General features: G+C 42.0%; 1 protein-coding gene across 4 annotated transcripts in view; it reads right to left on the reverse strand.

The window, feature by feature from the left end:
- Nucleotides 1-12572: 12572 nt before the first annotated feature.
- MPPED2 (metallophosphoesterase domain containing 2) overlaps nt 12573-18410 on the reverse strand; it is a 163465-nt gene continuing 157627 nt past the window's right edge. For all 4 annotated transcript variants that reach the window (XM_081329924.1, XM_081329922.1, XM_081329923.1 and 1 more), the window contains one exon: nt 12573-14191. In XM_081329924.1, the coding sequence (XP_081186050.1) occupies nt 14073-14191 (119 nt within the window). In that variant the 3' untranslated portion in view covers nt 12573-14072. The remainder of the gene's footprint in view (nt 14192-18410) is intronic.

An 18410-nucleotide genomic window follows, 5' to 3' on the forward strand; every position in this document is an offset into this window, starting at 1 on the left:
TACATACCCCACCCAAACTCTAAGACAGGACATAATAGGATTAACCTACAGATACCAAAGGGCACACTCAGACTCAGGTCAAAGTTCATGCCACAGGAACAACTCCAAACAAAAGGCTCCAGAGGGTGTAAAAACCCACTCCCTACATGTGCTTGTTCTCTTTTCTTCCAGAGCCATCTTTCTGTCTGGCTCTTCTCTTCCATAAACTGCAACCTTCTTTCAATAGTAGTTGCCATGTTGTTTATTCCCAGCTTGGACTGAACCATGATGAAGACTTTTCCTTTAACACCAAGATAAAAATAAATAAAATCAGAAAAATAAAATATTTGGGATTGATGATTTTTGATGTTTTTATTGGTTTTGGATGTAGAATCAATAAAAAAGCAGTATATAAATAATTTGGTGGATTGCTTACTGGCAGGTTGGCTCAATAAATATAGATGGGTAATGAATGGACAAATGGAAAGATATAGAGAGGCAGAGAAGCAGACTTTTCTCTGCACGAAGATCCTGCCATTTTACAGTATCAGGGTAGACTTCCTAAAGTGATATGCTGCCCCTTCCTCTCCCCCCCTTTTCTTATTCTGTAGAACAACATTTGCTAAATAAATAAATAATGGTTTCCTTCCATACACTGGAAACAATAACCTAGACATTTGAGCTTCAGTAGAAGACAGATTCCTTTCAAAATATGTTGTAGGCTAGACTAGGAAAAAAAGGAATTAGTGTAAAAAGTCATTCATTTATTTTAGTTCTGTAAATTTTAGTTCTGGTAAACTGCCAATGATCTGCCAACAGATTCTCATATATCTTTATATGTCCATATCACCTATCATCCACTTCATAAGAATAAGCTGTAGAGCAGGTGTCTTCAAACTTGGCTCTTTTATGACTTGTGGACTTCAACTCTCAGAATTCTGGGAGTTGAAGTCCACAAGTCATAAAAAGGCCAAGTTTGAAGACACCTTCTGTAGAGGGTAACGTGTTTTTTGCAAGTTTCATTAGATCACAACCAATCAGTAGTGGCATTTTTGTATCCTATGATCCCCAGCATGTAATCTATGTGAATTATGTGGCCAAGGAGGTAACGAGATGCTGAATACAGAGCGTAAAAAAATGCATCCTTGCCCATGCCTGCCATCCTGGCCATCTCTTGTCCAGGGTATTTCAACAGATTTCTAACCATCCTTTTTAAAACAGACATTTGTTTTAAAGACTGGCTGAGTTGAAGCTAGATGAAATGGATAAGCTCGACCCTTAGCTTGGGTGGGATTTATTATGGTATCCTCTGAGTACTAGCTGCAAGTGTTGCAAGTGAGATGCACTGTTCTCCAGTGGCTTTCTCCCTTCCCAAGTGGCCTGTTCCAATTGATGGGATGGAAAGAGGGTCAAGCCCTCTATTACGTGTTAGTGCAAGATGTGATCCTCTCCCCAGTATTGTTTAACATCCACATGAAACTGCTGAGAGAAATCATCTACTGGCTTAGGTTGCGATATCATCAATATGGTAATGACATCTAGTTATATATGTCCATCCTAGACTGGGTAAGAAAGTCTGTGGTCCTGGCCTGATGCCTGGCATCATGTTCCTGGAGAGGAGCACAGGCTTAATCTAAATCTTACCAGGATAGGGAGACTTTGGAAACCAATTAAATCAAAAGATAATTCATCTTTTACTCTGGACAAGATAGTGCTCACCTAGATGAAACTGGCCTATTTTGGGGAAGGTCCTCCTGTAGAATGCTTGTAAGTGGTGACTGCATTCAGGAGGGTATTTGTACATTTCTATCTTCCGTATCAGGGACGCAGTGGCTCAGTGGGTTAGGACGCTTAGCTTGTCGATCAGAAGGTTGGCAGTTTGGCGGGTTGCATCCCGAGTGTGGCGTAACAGAGTGAGCGCCTGTTACTCGTCCCAGCTTCTGCCAACCTAGCAGTTCGAAAGCACGTAAAAATGCAAGTAGAAGAATAGGAACCACTACGGTGGGAAGGTAACAGCGTTCCATGTGCCTTTGGCGTCTAGTCATGCCGGCCACATGACCACAGAGATGTCCTCGGACAAGCGCTGGCTCTTCGGCTTTGAAACGGAGATGAGCACCGGTCCCTAGAGTTGGGAACGACTAGCACGCATGTGCAGGGGAACCTTTACCCTTTTATTTTCCATATCACTGTTGCTGTCTCTGGATCAGGAGCCTTTACAGATAATCACTCATGGCCATGTTACTTTGCAGTTGGATTTTTTGCAATGAATTTTACATAGACCTGTTCTTGAAGACCACGTGGTCTTTAGCATACAACAGCCCAGATAATTATGGGCTCACCAAAATTTGCCCATGTAACCCACTCTTGAAGTTGTATTATTGCCAACCCAGTGATCCAAAGAAATACTATATTCAGGAATATCTGGTTTGAACCTTTTAGGATGTGTCCCTCCTTTGGAATATCTTGTCCTCAGTAATCTTTGCAAAACTCTTCAGAAAAGTATTAAGGGGATAAGTAAGATCATGCCACTCTTGAACAGTGACTCATTGGAATGATGGTTTATAATTGATTTAATTTGGTTTGTGTCTTTAATTGTAGTATATACATATTGTAAACCACTCGGAAATCATGTGGCATATAATTAGTAATGGTAAATTTACTTTTCTCTGTGCGTGTAACAGTTCGTGTTGCCGAGGAGAAAGAAATAAAATACACTATTTCATGAGGAAACATGTTAAAATGGTGGCAGAATTTTTTGGATAGATTATAATTTCTCCAAAAATATCTATAACCACCATTTTCATGGGAATTTGACTTAAAATAATTCATATTTGTTGGATTATTTTACTTATTATTTTGCCTCTCACTAGTTATATTCCTGTTTACTGACAGTTCACTAAGATGCCACTAAGATGATTTTCAGATTACATACTGAAAAGCTGCTCTTTGTGCATGAATAGAAGAACATCTATGCAAATGCATGAAATCAAATGACAAATAGTTGTAATATATGCTAGAGTTGAAATACATTGAAAGTAGAAAACAGAAAGATCAACCAGTCCTAACATTAAAATCTCCCAGTGTATGGAAGAGTAAACTCCAGAAGGATAAATTAACGAAGAAAAGATGTTTCCAGGGCTTGTTTCCAAGATATTAAACATACCATTTCCCCCAACTGCTATAAAATATATGAATTGCTTTCAGTCACTGGGGTGGACTTCGATCTTTGGTAAACATCCATCCATCAATAATAAACATGATAAACTTGTGTGAAGCATTAGGGTGAGAGATTTGATCAGGCTTTTGCAAGATAATGTTGTGACCTTCACAAGAAGCAGTGCTGTTTTAGCATAACCTGCATTTATATACTGTAAATATTCTACTAGTAAACACAAATTGCTGAATCAAAGCCCTAGCTTTGGTTACCCACAAACTCTTAGGGCTGTGGGGATACATAACTCATTTCCTAAGAAAAGTCTGTTTTCATAGCAAACTCGTTAGGAAAAAAATCTCTCAGGCACCATTGGAGTCGGGAAAAAACATCCTAGAGAGTGTATAATGGCTGCTGATACCAGGCCAGTTTTCTTTCTCAATCCCTATAAAAGCTACCAATCTTAAATCACCAGTAGAGGTGCAGTGCTTACTTGCCCTCATCATTCAAGCATGTCTTTACATCAGGGACTAAATCCATCATGACATAAGTTTAAGCAAGAAATTTATTACATGGTATCTAAAAGCCCTTTCAGAGTGAGTCTAAAAAATTAAAAACAGGATTAACCTTTCAGCATAGAGCACATGCATCCCAAGAAAATATTGATGAATAAATAACACACCTTAAAAATGTGAAAGATATTTATACTTATGTTTCAAGAGTCCATAACCCAGGTTGACCGGCTGCCTCAGTTGAATGTTAATATAGCAAAACTAAAATGCATTTGAGTAACAAAAAAAAGAGACGGATAAAATCCTGGTTTTTCAAACAATCTCTCCCTCACCCTCTCTTTTTACTCTCTAGATGAGGGGTAGGCAACCTTGGCTCTTTTATCACTCGTGGACGTCCACGAGTCATAAAAGAGCCAAGGTTGCCTACCCCTGCTCTAGACTACGCTGTAGTGTTGAAATAAAACAAAAATTCCAACTGGTTATGCTCTGGCTATTTATCATAGTTAGTTAAAACTCACCTTATTAAAATAGTCTGGGTGTGCTATGCTGCTTGTACATAGCCATCATAATGATAAGCTTCGTTCTCTAATGTCTACTATTAAACGTCTTAAATGGTGATTGTTTCATTCAAAAATAACACTGTGCCATTGTAATAACGTATCCAAGCATGAAAATTGTTGTAATAGACATGTGTGGGTTCATTTACATCACTTCTACAAATCAGTCGCTAACTAAGAGGGAAAAAATGTATTGGAGAACCTCAAAACCAGGTTTTGGACATGGTATGAAAAGTTACAACAAATAGGTAGAACTCATATGAGTTTCTACCATTCAGGTTGTGACTTCTAAAATCCTTAGTGCCAAGTGGAGACATAATCCATCTCTTCTTTCTGGAACAACCAAGTACATTGCTCCCATTCAATAACTGAGGTGTTCTAAATATTTTATTGAACAACAGAACATTTATGGAACATACCAACCCACATTCACAGCACAGTGGGGCTTATTGATGGTTTGGTCATATATATCTTCCCCAAACTTTATATTGAATACATATTGATAATATCTATATCATAGGAATGTAATCATTAAGTAAAGGCATAGAATTGAGTGCACTATGTATTATTGTGACTCAGAGGAGTGCGCGATTAAAAAAAAACCCTAATAAAAACAGGAGCTAGTCTGTACTTATTGAGAAGTGCTTTAATTTGATCCTTTTTTCCTGTGGAAAAAGTGTTACAAACATTTTATCAGCTGAAAATTGCCTAAAGGCCAGAAGGTCTATTTCATTTGCCAATTGTCCAAGAAATGTTGCCAACATGCTGAAGGTAGTAAACTTGGCTTCATTGAAAACATCAGGCAGATTCCTGGCTAGGAAAGCCACTGTAAAGCTGATAATAACAAGGAGGCCCATATAGCCCAAGATACAGTTAACGAGTAGGCTGGCTTGGTCGCTCAACAGTGAGAAACTGGTGAAGCGGGCACAGCAGCACCTGCACTTTCTGCGTTGCATGAGAAAAGCTCATCTTCCTTCCCCTGTCCTGCCCACTTTCTACAGGGGGACGATTGAGAGCATCCTGTCATACAGCATCACAGTCTGGTTTGGAAGCATCACTGCTTCAGACAGGAAGGCGGTGCAGAGAGTGGTGAGGATGGCCGAAAAGATCATTGGCAGTTCCCTCCCTCCCATCCAGGGCATAGCACAGAAGCGTTGTTTGAACAGGGTCCGTAAGATTATCTGGGACACTACTTATCCTCTTCACAACCTGTTTTCCTTGTTACCTTCTGGGAGGAGGCTTCGTGGTATCCGTAGCAGAACATCCAGATTCAACCATAGTTTCATTCCATACAGCATTAACCTTGTGAACTCTCAGGCTTCCTCCTTCCGTTATATATTCAAGATGGACAGTATTTAATATTTTATTGTTACGTATATGTAGGGGTGTAGGTCTATGCATATGTTGTATATAGTATGTTTTAGGTGTGTGTCATGTATGTGTTTCACTTTGAGAGCCGTTGTGCCCACAGTAAAAAAATGACAATAAAGATTATCTTATCTTTAAAAAAAACAGGAAGACTGATACTTCGTTACATTCTGGAATGATTTCTTGTACCACTGAATTCATGTCAACATCTGGGAATGGAGGAGAGGTTGCCACCCATATAATGGAAATAATCCCTTGAATACCACAACAGCCCAAAATTATGAATATGACAAGTCTTTTCCCAATGCATCTGCTCATCATGGACCCAGGCTTAGTGGCCATGAAAGCCAGAACCACAACGATGGAACAGTTTAAAACAGTCATAGAAAACTGAGTTACCCAGTTGGCGCGGAAGAACTTACTAAAGTGCAGCCAAAAGAATCTTTGAAGGAGAATGATGAGCAACGGTATCAACATTGTTCTATTTGAATATTGAGTTACTTTTGACAAAATCAATAAATTTACTGAAATGCTGCAAAATATTTGAGCAATTCTCTGTAATATACTTCCGTTTGATAACTGCGTACATGTAGACCTAGATTTATGGTGATTCATTTAATGATGTTTAAACCTCCCGACCGCCTCAAAAGAAAAGTGACTTAACAATCACTTAAGTACTCACACTTAAGAGTTCCACAATGATCATCAATTAACTTGCTGGCTGTGAAATTCAAAATAAAAGTTTGCATAGTATTCATTATATAACTGTCTACAGTGAAAGAATATGATAAAAATAAGGGTGGTTGGCAAGGATGACAAGGTGAAGGGGTTTTGGTATATAATAAATTTAGCTTTCTTTTACTGCCTTCCTTTTTTGTCATGTTAATTCTTTTCTGCACCTTGCATAGTGTTGTTTACCTTGAAAGGAAGTAATGCAATGTGTATGCATGTATGGGTGACTACATACTGCTCTTTAGTCAATTGTTACCTAAGAAAAAACATCCTATTTAAAAATTGAGTTGTTGTAAATGTTTCAGCTGTTAAGATCAATGTTGGAATCATAACACCATCTAATTTTTGTAGTTTATTTTCTTTCATGAGCGATGCTTGTTAGAAGTGTGTGAATGCTTCCACTAAACTATTGAACTACACAATTTTAGCTCTATGTACTTTGACATTTTCTTTTTTTCTGTGGATATTTGTGATACAAGGGGACAAGCTGGGAATACAATGCTATATAAAAGAAAATTTTTGGAAAGAAGTAATTTTAATATCTATTTCCAAATAGAATTTCTTGCACAAGAAAATCCACAGAGTATGAACTATTGACTGCCATAGATCAGATATCATATGTAGATAAACAATAAACTTCACAGGCTTACCCTAATCTATGAGATTGTAACCTGAGGCCTGCCAAGAAATTGTTGCTGTCAAGTGATATTGGATAAGTGTTTTTACTATTTTAACAAGAACCAGTTCATTAAAATTTTTCTGGACATCAATGTCATGGAGAAGAAAGATGGGGAAATGATGAAATGCGTGTGATCATCACCCACAGTAACTTATATATTTAATATCATATCAAAACTTTGAAGAATTCAGATGGCACTTCATGAAGAAAACATATGAATTCAAATGTTTTCAACTACTGTTGTAAAAGTGGCGAATCCAATGATTCTTTGATAATGGGTTATGGCTCCAAAATGAATGAAATTAAATTTCATAGGATTCTAAACTGAATCATAGGTGAACAGAAATAAGGAGTAGGGATTGTATACAGAAGACTTGTTGAGGATGAGGAGCCTGTTACAAGTTAGGATTTGAACTGCAAAGCAAACTAGAATTCATCTTGGCTATTCCAGCCTTAATTTCCTAGAGGTTTTGGAGCTTTGTCATAGTTAAAATGAAATAATGCTAGGCCAAATCACATGTTAGTGATAATTGTTGGAATGCAGGGCTTTTTTTCTCAGCGTTCTGGCACCTTTTTTTGCAAAAAAAAAAAAAAAAAAGCTCCCTCTATTGACTTTAGGAGTAGGCAATTTTGGCTCTTTTTTATGACTTGTGGACTTCAACTCCCAGAAATCCTGAGCCAGCCACGCTGAGGGGAAAGAGAGAGGTTTCCATGCTGAGCCATGTTGGCTCAGGAATTCTGGGAGTTGAAGTCCTTGAGTCATAAAAGAGTCAAGGTTGCCTACCCTGCACTAGAGGAGGACATTAAAATTATTTACAAGGTTACTTCTTTAGGAACTAAACTTTTAGAATCTAAAACAGCTAATTCAAAAAAGCCAACAGGAAAGAACCTCACATTTTTCATCTGTTTCTGTCTTTTGGAAGGTAAAATTAGATAACAAAATAATCTATTTCCTATGTTAACATCTCTGCAATGAAATCAATAAAGGTAACAAGAAAGAAATGAGAAAAATTTTTCTCAATGTAATATGTCTAATTTAGCTGATGCTAGAAAAAAATAGTATCTTTTGTAAAAACTATTTTGAATCTATAACCATCTATTACAACTAAACCACTTTAAATTAAACAATTCTTAAGAATGAAATATTCTTAATTTGGACTTTACTTTTACTGTTTGGACTGTTGTGTGTTTTGAAAAATAGATTATTTAGAATCTAGTAATGTTGCACTTCAGTCTTTAAATAATTAACATAGTATATACATAACAATATATGATGTTTTCCATGGTGAGCTTAACATCAATAACAACATTTATTAAAAAGGCTAAAATAATTTCTGGTGGTATTATCTGCACATTAAAATTTTGTTTAGTCACAATCTTTCACTTTTCACATTCTGGACAAGCAGTGGTCATGTATTCTAGCAAAAGATGTTATATATGTGCATAAGCATAGTCAGTAGCATATGCCTTTTTAAAAATATCAAACATGTAAAGAAACAAAAATAAGTCCAAAATATCTGTATTACATCCAGAAATGCCAACTTTGCAACCAATATTTCTCATCCATAACTATGGCACCCTAAGGATACCTGCATACATGCAAATGCTTCTCTGAGATCAGTAACGCAGCAGGGATTGCTTTTTTCCTTCCAGTAAGAGATTGCTGGGAAATACCAAATGTGGCACTGAGAATTCCAATGTTTGTTACAAATTTTTCTGGATGTGGTTGGAAAGAGGCCTAGAAATGCCACCACAAATACATCACACTTGTTGAACGTGTACATGCAACTAATTACAATCTTCAATTATATGTGATATATCTAAAATGAGATGGGCTGTCTCAATTGCAACTTGCAAACTGTTCCGTTTTGAGGCAAAACAATCCAGGACAAGCTGATCAGCAGAGCTTAGAGAGGACTCATTAACACAATTTTTGGGAAGGAAAGAAAGAGTGCCGGTGCCCATCAGCTGTTTGGTGCCGGAGACCACTGCCACGAGGAACACAGCTGTGGGTCGGGGTTCGGAGCAGCTCCGGGTGGGGGCTCAGCATGGGCCGCGGCATGGCAACTGCGGGGAGGGGAATCCCCGCAGCATGTGGCTCCAAGCCACAGGGGTGGGGGTGCAAAGGACGGGCAGCAATGTCGTAGCAAGACACCGGCATTGCTCCCAGTGACAGCACCTCTGAGTTCTGGCACCTTTTTTTTTTAAAGAAAAAAAGCACTGTTGGAATGTATTGAGGTTTTATGTAAGGTAACTTAAGTTCCAAAACTATCACTATAACCATAATAGATACATAATTCTTGAAACAGATTTGGGACATAGGAATGAATTTGTGAAGAGTTAGGAACTGTGCTGGTCACATGAATGTTTGTTTTATTTTATTCCCTACTGCAATGAAATGTTGAAAATGCAATAAAGGTTTGGAAAGCAACTTGGACTAAAATAATCCAAAATCCATGTTTAAAACAGTATTTCTATAAGGCAAACTGAAGGCTCCCAAAACAGCATGCAAGTTCCTAAGTTTCCAAGAACTATTAATCAGGCAAAAAGGTTAAACATACTGCAAAAAATAAAGAGTTGGCTAGGCAAAAAAATATAACTAGTATAAAATCTGATTCAAATTACAGTGTCTGAGAGAATGCTGGAATAATCTGCAGGCAAGCAAATTCAATTATGTTTGTTATTGAAGTGAAGTTGGATTTTACTTTGTCTCACTATATGATGCTGTTTGGTGTAGTGATTAAGGCATCAGGCTAGAAATTGGGAGACCATGAGTTCTAGTTCCACAGAGCCACAACTCAAGGTGACCTTGGGCCAGCCACACAGTTTCAACTCTAGAAAGCAGTCAATGGCACATCCAAAATATTGCCAAGGAAACTGCACGGACTAGACCAGGCAGTCACCAGGTGTCAGAAATTGACTGAAAGGCACCCCAAAACAAAACAAAACTTCCATGGAGGGTGCATGATGTAGCTATTATTATTGCAATGAATACTTGCAAATTATGAAGTGCAATAGAACATTTTTTTGGCAATTTTAAATGTAATACAATGACATACAACCAACTGTTCATTATTTTATCACTCTGCCTTAAAAACACTGTTTTGGCATGATCCTGGTAGAATACCCCCGAAGTAGATCAGATTGATTTGAAAGTCTCTTACTCTAATAAATGTTTGACCTCTGGGTCTCTTGAATTCACTAGACAGGAGAACTCAGGAACCAATCATCTTGGTGGAACATCCTATTCTGCAGCCCTCATTTGATAAAGGCCTTGACTGCTTTCAACCTTTTCAAGATGATTAGATGAAAGCTGCTCTCTCAAAGTGAAAAGGTTAATCGACTACTCTGTGGTTAATCAATCACTTGAAAAGACTGAACACTAGTAGTTTCTTCTACCAGAGGTTCTTGTATAGACATATGGGAACATCTATAGGTTAAAGAACAAATAAAACAGATAATCCATTCTGTTTCTGGATGCCTCAGCCAAATCGCTTTTGGCAGTAATGGGGTTATTTAAAATGGTCTGTATATTGCACTCCAAAGATAAAAACAGTAAGAATGCTATATTACAGATTATGATCCAGCCATGAGAAAATGAATGTTAAACAGCCACAAGGTAACCCAAAAGATTTAGCTTCAGCCATTTTTAAAAGGCAGATAGAGTAGGCTAGCAGTGGGTACCCAGATGTTTTGGATTATAAACTTCACAACACTTTACTCATGCCATGCTTACTTCGGCCAACAGGAATTGGTCTAATAATTTAGAAGAAAGCAGGTTTTCTGTCCCTGGAATAACCAAATTATTATTATGGGACATGTAGAAAGTGGATCTGTTACTGGACTTATGGGGACCAATCAATGCCCTTGATGGAGGAAAGGATTAATCAATCTTCTCTAAGAATGCAGAATTTGGGACTATTTACTGACTGGAGGAAATTTATCCTCTACGCTCGCATGTATTGGTTTCAGCTGAAACCAATCTCCATGAATTTCCTCCCCTATAGGAGACCAACAGGCCATCAGCTGTCTGTTTCTCTTTGTGTGCTTGAGATGTAGTCTTGAGTTCTATGCATCTCTCATTTATGCTCTAATTTCTAATAGTCTAATTTTCAGCAGAAATTTGGTGATACAATCACTTCTCCATGAAAACTAGAATGAATCTTGGATGTGAAACATGAATACAGCCTAGAACCACCCTGTTTTGGTGGAATTCACACAGGCCTCCTCTTACTGGGAAGAACCCTAACCCCTAACTATTTTGGCAGCGATGGAAGCAATTAACAAGGCCATCTTCCATGGTGAGGATATTGGTTGAAATCTGTCTGATGTACTCATATAGAATAATAGTCAGTGCCTTGAAGGCCAAGGTAAAATACCACTAATAGAAGGATATAGCTGGAGATATAAGACGTGAGCACATTTGCAAACATGGTGTATTTCAAGGGGTCCGAAACAGAAGTCTCTTGTTTATTCTAAACCCTAGCTTATATCAACTGGAAATGGGAAGCGTAACCCACTTCCTATCATAATTACATTTACTTTATAGAAAAAACAGATTCCATGAAAAGGGTATAACTATACACAAGGTAAGTTCACTTTTCCCTAGGGGCTATCTACATTGTAGCATGAGGGTCATGATCTTGGGTCTATTGCAGTATAGTGCAATATTATTTTTATGTCCCCTTGATTACCATGAACAGATTCTGTATGTGAATCCTTTCCACAGAAAAAGTACATAATGTTGATTTTACACTAGTTTTACGCAATTGTTTACACTGAAGGTGGATTGTCTAACAGCAGTCCTTTTAATACAATTCATGAAACGTCTACTAAGCAACAAAATCAGAAACCAAACTGAAAATATGTTCCAGCCAAAATTAATCTTTTAAAAGGATCTCAGTAAAACAATTAAACATGCCTCTTTCTTGCTAAGTGATAGAATTTAGAAGTACTTGTGACTATACAAAATATTTTTCATGTGATCACTGTTGAGATGTTGGATGAGAAGGATACCGTATTAAAATCAAAGGCAGCAAGTGTGCAATTGATTACCCATTCAAACTGATTCTATTCTATTTTCAGCAGAGAGTTACTAACAAATTATCATTTATGGTTTGAGATAAATTATTTATTTATAAAACTTACTCAGATTTTATAAATGACAAGCTGATACACCAAAAATCTGAGTAGAAATAACTGTTGGGAAAAAAAGCTATTTTTTTCATTTTCTTTTCTACAATCTGAGATTCAACTGGCATTTGTGATTCCCTGGCTTAGGGATTTGATTAGAGGAATTGGAAAGCTAAAAACTGTTCTCTGATATGTGCCCAATCTAATGACTCATTTAGTCTACCCAATGGGTTGGTTGGTGTGCATTATCTATTATAATATAGGAGGAGGAGGAGGAGGAGGAGGAGGAGAAAAAGAAAGCTTTTTCCTTTTCAACAATGCATATGATTCACTGAATACTGCCTCCAAGTGCCCTGAGGAGTACTGAGCTGGGTATAGCATTATTTTGTAGAGATATGCTGAGTGCATCCATTAGAGCAAGTATTTAATTTTTCCAAACCATGAAAACATAAACAGTTAAATATTTAAAAATCTTGCAATTTTATTTGCATATAAAGGCCGCTAGATATATAATATCGCAATAAATTTAAAGAAACACCTGCTTTCCTAAATTCCATGAAGATAACATAAAACAGAAGAAAGCTCAATAGCATTTACAGTGATAGAACAGAAGTAACTATCTGCAACAATATTTTGTGCTAGCAAGATTGCATTTACACACAGTGCAAAATAAGAAAAAAAAAGAAATGGAAAGACAATTCAATAATATTTTAAATATAAAGGACAACAAAGCCTTATTTTAGTTAGGCTTGATTGTATTCATTTGATTCTATACATGCCCGAAACTGCACAAAGATTTTAAACTCAAGCTCTTGAAGGCCTTGAGCGACTGGAAAACATGTATCACATCCTTCATAATTTAGATGTGCTATACAGCATAATTTTGGAGATGCTGCGCTGGCCATATTATATGCCTTGCTTTGTTATAATGCACAAAAAATATATATAAAAATCCATATTTAAAAGGAGTCCGCATTTACATGTTTTTACTCCATGGAACACCTGCTCATTGCAGTTTTCATTCCCATATTTTTAAAACTAAAATAATTTAAGAAACTCACCCAAATTGTGACAATTTAGATAATCATATACAGGATGTTGCTATCTAACTGATCATTAAAGCAGGCAGACAAACTAAACTAGAAAGCTATTTTCCCTTACTACTGCAATACCATTAATAAGCAGAATTTCATAGAACGCGTTATGTATCAATCAAAAAAGCTGATCCCTGATCCAGCAATCAGCTGTGGACACAGGAGCTCTGATGGGTAAAGATTCTTCCAGATCAAGAATTCTTTTCAAGAAAGAGATGATTCACGGAAATGGAGAATCCACATCCAGTTTAATAACTCCATGACCACAGCCTAGCACAGATGTAAGCATATCTAGAACCATCAATTCCAGAAGTTTTCAACATACTTTATTCAATACTAAATTGTGACCTGCATTGCACAGGGACATATCCCAACCTCTGATTCATGGAACATATACATGCTAATAAAAATGAGGAAAGAATGGTATTTTATCATTGGAGATCCCCCCCCCCCCAAAGAAAACAATAAAAGCTGTGCAAATTTGGATCTGGGTGTTTTTTTTTAAACAATGCCTTTTATAATCTTATTTAATAATATTAAAATAAGGTGTCTCACTCATTAAAAGAAAGCTTGGCTGTCCTTTTGAGAACATTAACAATTTACAATGGCAAGTTAATTAAGAGAACATAAAACTTCATTTTACAAATTCACAATGTTTTATCAATTTTCAAATGGATGCTGCATTTCCAAAAGAGAGAGAGAGAGAGAGAAAAGAAAAAGCACAACCCCTATCTTTTTTTCCCTTCTGTAACAACAATTTACAAAAAAGCCCTACATTATTTGTAAAGAAACATGTTAAAGAGAATGAATGTTTTGTAATTAGAAAAATGGCAGTTTATAGACCTTCCCCAGTGGAGTAGTGGTCTTTCATGATCCTTGTGGGGTTGGCAGGTCAAATATAATTGGTGGGTTGGTTGGCTGAAAGCTGACTGTACACGTTGAGGCATTAATGTATGTTGTGTAACCATCTGTCATAATGCCATAACCTGTAGAGAAAATGTGTTACATTTACTGTGATGTAAACAAACACTGACCTAGTATAAAGCCCGCTCAATGACAAAAGGAGCGGGAAAATGTTCTAAACACACTTTGGAAACTGCATTCAATTAAAGCTTTAAACATATTTCCAGGAAGCTAAAATCACCCACATACCGTATATACTTGAGTATAAGCCGACTCGAGTATAAGCCGAGACCCCCAATTTCACCCCCAAAAACTGGAAAAAGTTATTGACTCGAGTATAAGCCGATCCGCCGTTCTGCAAGCCTCTGCCGCCAGCAGAGGCTCGATCCGCCATTTTGCAAGCCTGAATACACAGGAATACCCTGTGTGGCCGCGGCTCGTCGGCAGGTCTCCGTTCCTCCTGCCGACCTTTGGGGAGGTTTGGGCGCCTCCCCAAACCTCCCCAAACCTCGGCAGGTCTCCGTTCCTCCTGCCGACCTTTGGGGAGGTTTGGGCGCCTCCCCAAACCTCCCCAAACCTCGGCAGGTCTCCGTTCCTGTTTGGGGAGGTTTGGGCGCCTCCCCAAACCTCCCCAAACCTCGGCAGGTCTCCGTTCCTCCTGCCGACCTTTGGGGAGGTTTGGGCGCCTCCCCAAACCTCTGCAGGTCTCCGTTCCTCCGCACAGACCTGCCGACCTTTGGGGAGGTTTGGGCGCCTCCCCAAACCTCGGCAGGTCTCCGTTCCTCCTGCCGACCTTTGGGGAGGTTTGGGCGCCTCCCCAAACCTCCCCAAACCTCGGCAGGTCTCCGTTCCTCCTGCCGACCTTTGGGGAGGTTTGGGCGCCTCCCCAAACCTCGGCAGGTCTCCGTTCCTCCTGCCGACCTTTGGGGAGGTTTGGGCGCCTCCCCAAACCTCGGCAGGTCTCCGTTCCTCCTGCCGACCTTTGGGGAGGTTTGGGCGCCTCCCCAAACCTCCCCAAACCTCGGCAGGTCTCCGTTCCTCCTGCCGACCTTTGGGGAGGTTTGGGCGCCTCCCCAAACCTCGGCAGGTCTCCGTTCCTCCTGCCGACCTTTGGGGAGGTTTGGGCGCCTCCCCAAACCTCCCCAAACCTCGGCAGGTCTCCGTTCCTCCTGCCGACCTTTGGGGAGGTTTGGGCGCCTCCCCAAACCTCGGCAGGTCTCCGTTCCTCCTGCCGACCTTTGGGGAGGTTTGGGCGCCTCCCCAAACCTCGGCAGGTCTCCGTTCCTCCTGCCGACCTTTGGGGAGGTTTGGGCGCCTCCCCAAACCTCCCCAAACCTCGGCAGGTCTCCGTTCCTCCTGCCGACCTTTGGGGAGGTTTGGGCGCCTCCCCAAACCTCCCCAAACCTCTGCAGGTCTCCGTTCCTCCGCGCAGACCTGCCGACCTTTGGGGAGGTTTGGGCGCCTCCCCAAACCTCCCCAAACCTCGGCAGGTCTCCGTTCCTCCTGCCGACCTTTGGGGAGGTTTGGGCGCCTCCCCAAACCTCCCCAAACCTCGGCAGGTCTCCGTTCCTCCTGCCGACCTTTGGGGAGGTTTGGGCGCCTCCCCAAACCTCGGCAGGTCTCCGTTCTTCCTGCCGACCTTTGGGGAGGTTTGGGCGCCTCCCCAAACCTCGGCAGGTCTCCGTTCCTCCGCGCAGACCTGCCGACCTTTGGGGAGGTTTGGGCGCCTCCCCAAACCTCGGCAGGTCTCCGTTCCTGTTTGGGGAGGTTTGGGCGCCTCCCCAAACCTCCCCAAACCTCGGCAGGTCTCCGTTCCTCCGCGCAGACCTGCCGACGTTTGGGGAGGTTTGGGGAGGCGCCCAAACCTCCCCAAAGGTCGGCAGGAAGAACGGAGACCTGCCGAGGTTTGGGGAGGTTTGGGGAGGCGCCCAAACCTCCCCAAACAGGAACGGAGACCTGCCGAGGTTTGGGGAGGTTTGGGGAGGCGCCCAAACCTCCCCAAAGGTCGGCAGGTCTGCGCGGAGGAACGGAGACCTGCCGAGGTTTGGGGAGGTTTGGGGAGGCGCCCAAACCTCCCCAAACAGGAACGGAGACCTGCCGAGGTTTGGGGACGTTTGGGGAGGCGCCCAAACCTCCCCAAAGGTCGGCAGGTCTGCGCGGAGGAACGGAGACCTGCCGAGGTTTGGGGAGGCGCCCAAACCTCCCCAAACAGGAACGGAGACCTGCCGAGGTTTGGGGACGTTTGGGGAGGCGCCCAAACCTCCCCAAAGGTCGGCAGGTCTGCGCGGAGGAACGGAGACCTGCCGAGGTTTGGGGAGGTTTGGGGAGGCGCCCAAACCTCCCCAAACAGGAACGGAGACCTGCCGAGGTTTGGGGACGTTTGGGGAGGCGCCCAAACCTCCCCAAAGGTCGGCAGGTCTGCGCGGAGGAACGGAGACCTGCCGAGGTTTGGGGAGGTTTGGGGAGGCGCCCAAACCTCCCCAAACAGGAACGGAGACCTGCCGAGGTTTGGGGAGGTTTGGGGAGGCGCCCAAACCTCCCCAAACGTCGGCAGGTCTGCGCGGAGGAACGGAGACCTGCCGAGGTTTGGGGAGGTTTGGGGAGGCGCCCAAACCTCCCCAAACAGGAACGGAGACCTGCCGAGGTTTGGGGACGTTTGGGGAGGCGCCCAAACCTCCCCAAAGGTCGGCAGGTCTGCGCGGAGGAACGGAGACCTGCCGAGGTTTGGGGAGGCGCCCAAACCTCCCCAAAGGTCGGCAGGAGGAACGGAGACCTGCCGAGGTTTGGGGAGGTTTGGGGAGGCGCCCAAACCTCCCCAAAGGTCGGCAGGAGGAACGGAGACCTGCCGAGGTTTGGGGAGGTTTGGGGAGGCGCCCAAACCTCCCCAAAGGTCGGCAGGAGGAACGGAGACCTGCCGAGGTTTGGGGAGGCGCCCAAACCTCCCCAAAGGTCGGCAGGAGGAACGGAGACCTGCCGAGGTTTGGGGAGGCGCCCAAACCTCCCCAAAGGTCGGCAGGAGGAACGGAGACCTGCCGAGGTTTGGGGAGGTTTGGGGAGGCGCCCAAACCTCCCCAAAGGTCGGCAGGAGGAACGGAGACCTGCCGAGGTTTGGGGAGGTTTGGGGAGGCGCCCAAACCTCCCCAAACGTCGGCAGGTCTGCGCGGAGGAACGGAGACCTGCCGAGGTTTGGGGAGGCGCCCAAACCTCCCCAAACGTCGGCAAGTCTCCGTTCCTCCGCGCCCTGCCTGCCTGCTTCTTTCCGCTGCGGAAAGAAGCAGGCAGGCAAGGCGCGGAGTTTGGGGAGGTGCGCGCGCACCTCCCCAAACCTCCCCAAACTTCGGCAGGTCTCGGACGGCGGTGGCTTGGGAGAGGTGCGGGCGATCCCGGAAGCACCAAAGCCTCGGCCGCGCACAAGTCCTCGGTAAGTTTTTTTTGTTGACTGGAGTATAAGCCGAAGTGGAATTTTTCAGCCCAAAAAGTGGGCTGAAAAATTCGGCTTATACTCAAGTATATACGGTAATTCCTTTCCCTTGGTTTTTAAGCAATAAAATTTTGCTTTAGTATGAATTAAAAAAAGTTAAGAAGATAAAGGTGTCTTCAGTTTACATTATAAGAATTGTTTCTAAAATTGACTAGGTTCATCATATGTAAAGTATAACTATGATGTAAGATAATGCTTAATTTAATTGGTGTTAACATCTCTTTCATTACATGGGCAATTTAACTACCTGATATATCATGAAGTCACTTCAGAGAACTTGTCAACAACAACAACTGTTTATTACAGCCTTAAGGCCAGACACAAGAGAACTTGTCAAAAACATTCCCACTGCCTCCCAAACTTTTTTAAATTCAAACTTCATCCAGATTATCCACAAGTCCATTAGACTCTTGTCTATGTACTTCATTGGCATTTGGCGAGGCGTACTACTATTTAAAGCAGAGGTCCCCAAGATGTGGGCCGCAGCCCATTGCCAGTCCATGTCCTGTTTGTAACAGGGCTGTGTGTGTGTGTGTGCATGCCCGCATCTCCACTCATGTGACTGGCAGTGCTCGCAACCCTACTCATGCAAGCAGCGGACACTGGTGCTTGCGGCTCCACTTCACAAATGAAGCTATGTGCATGCGCGTGCCTGCTCCTCACACAAAACCATCCCCTCTTCCCGCCCTGCTTCCTGTGCCAGGCCCCCAAACCATAAAGATTGGGGAAACACTGATTTAAAGTACAATGAACACAGAACATAAATATGTTCCCCTTTGTTCAGCACCTTGCTCCGTTGCAGGTGCCAAATATATGTGGTG

The sequence above is a fragment of the Vipera berus genome (genome assembly GCF_964194415.1).
Source record: "Vipera berus genome assembly, chromosome: 1".
Classification (NCBI taxonomy): Eukaryota; Metazoa; Chordata; class Lepidosauria; order Squamata; family Viperidae; genus Vipera; species Vipera berus.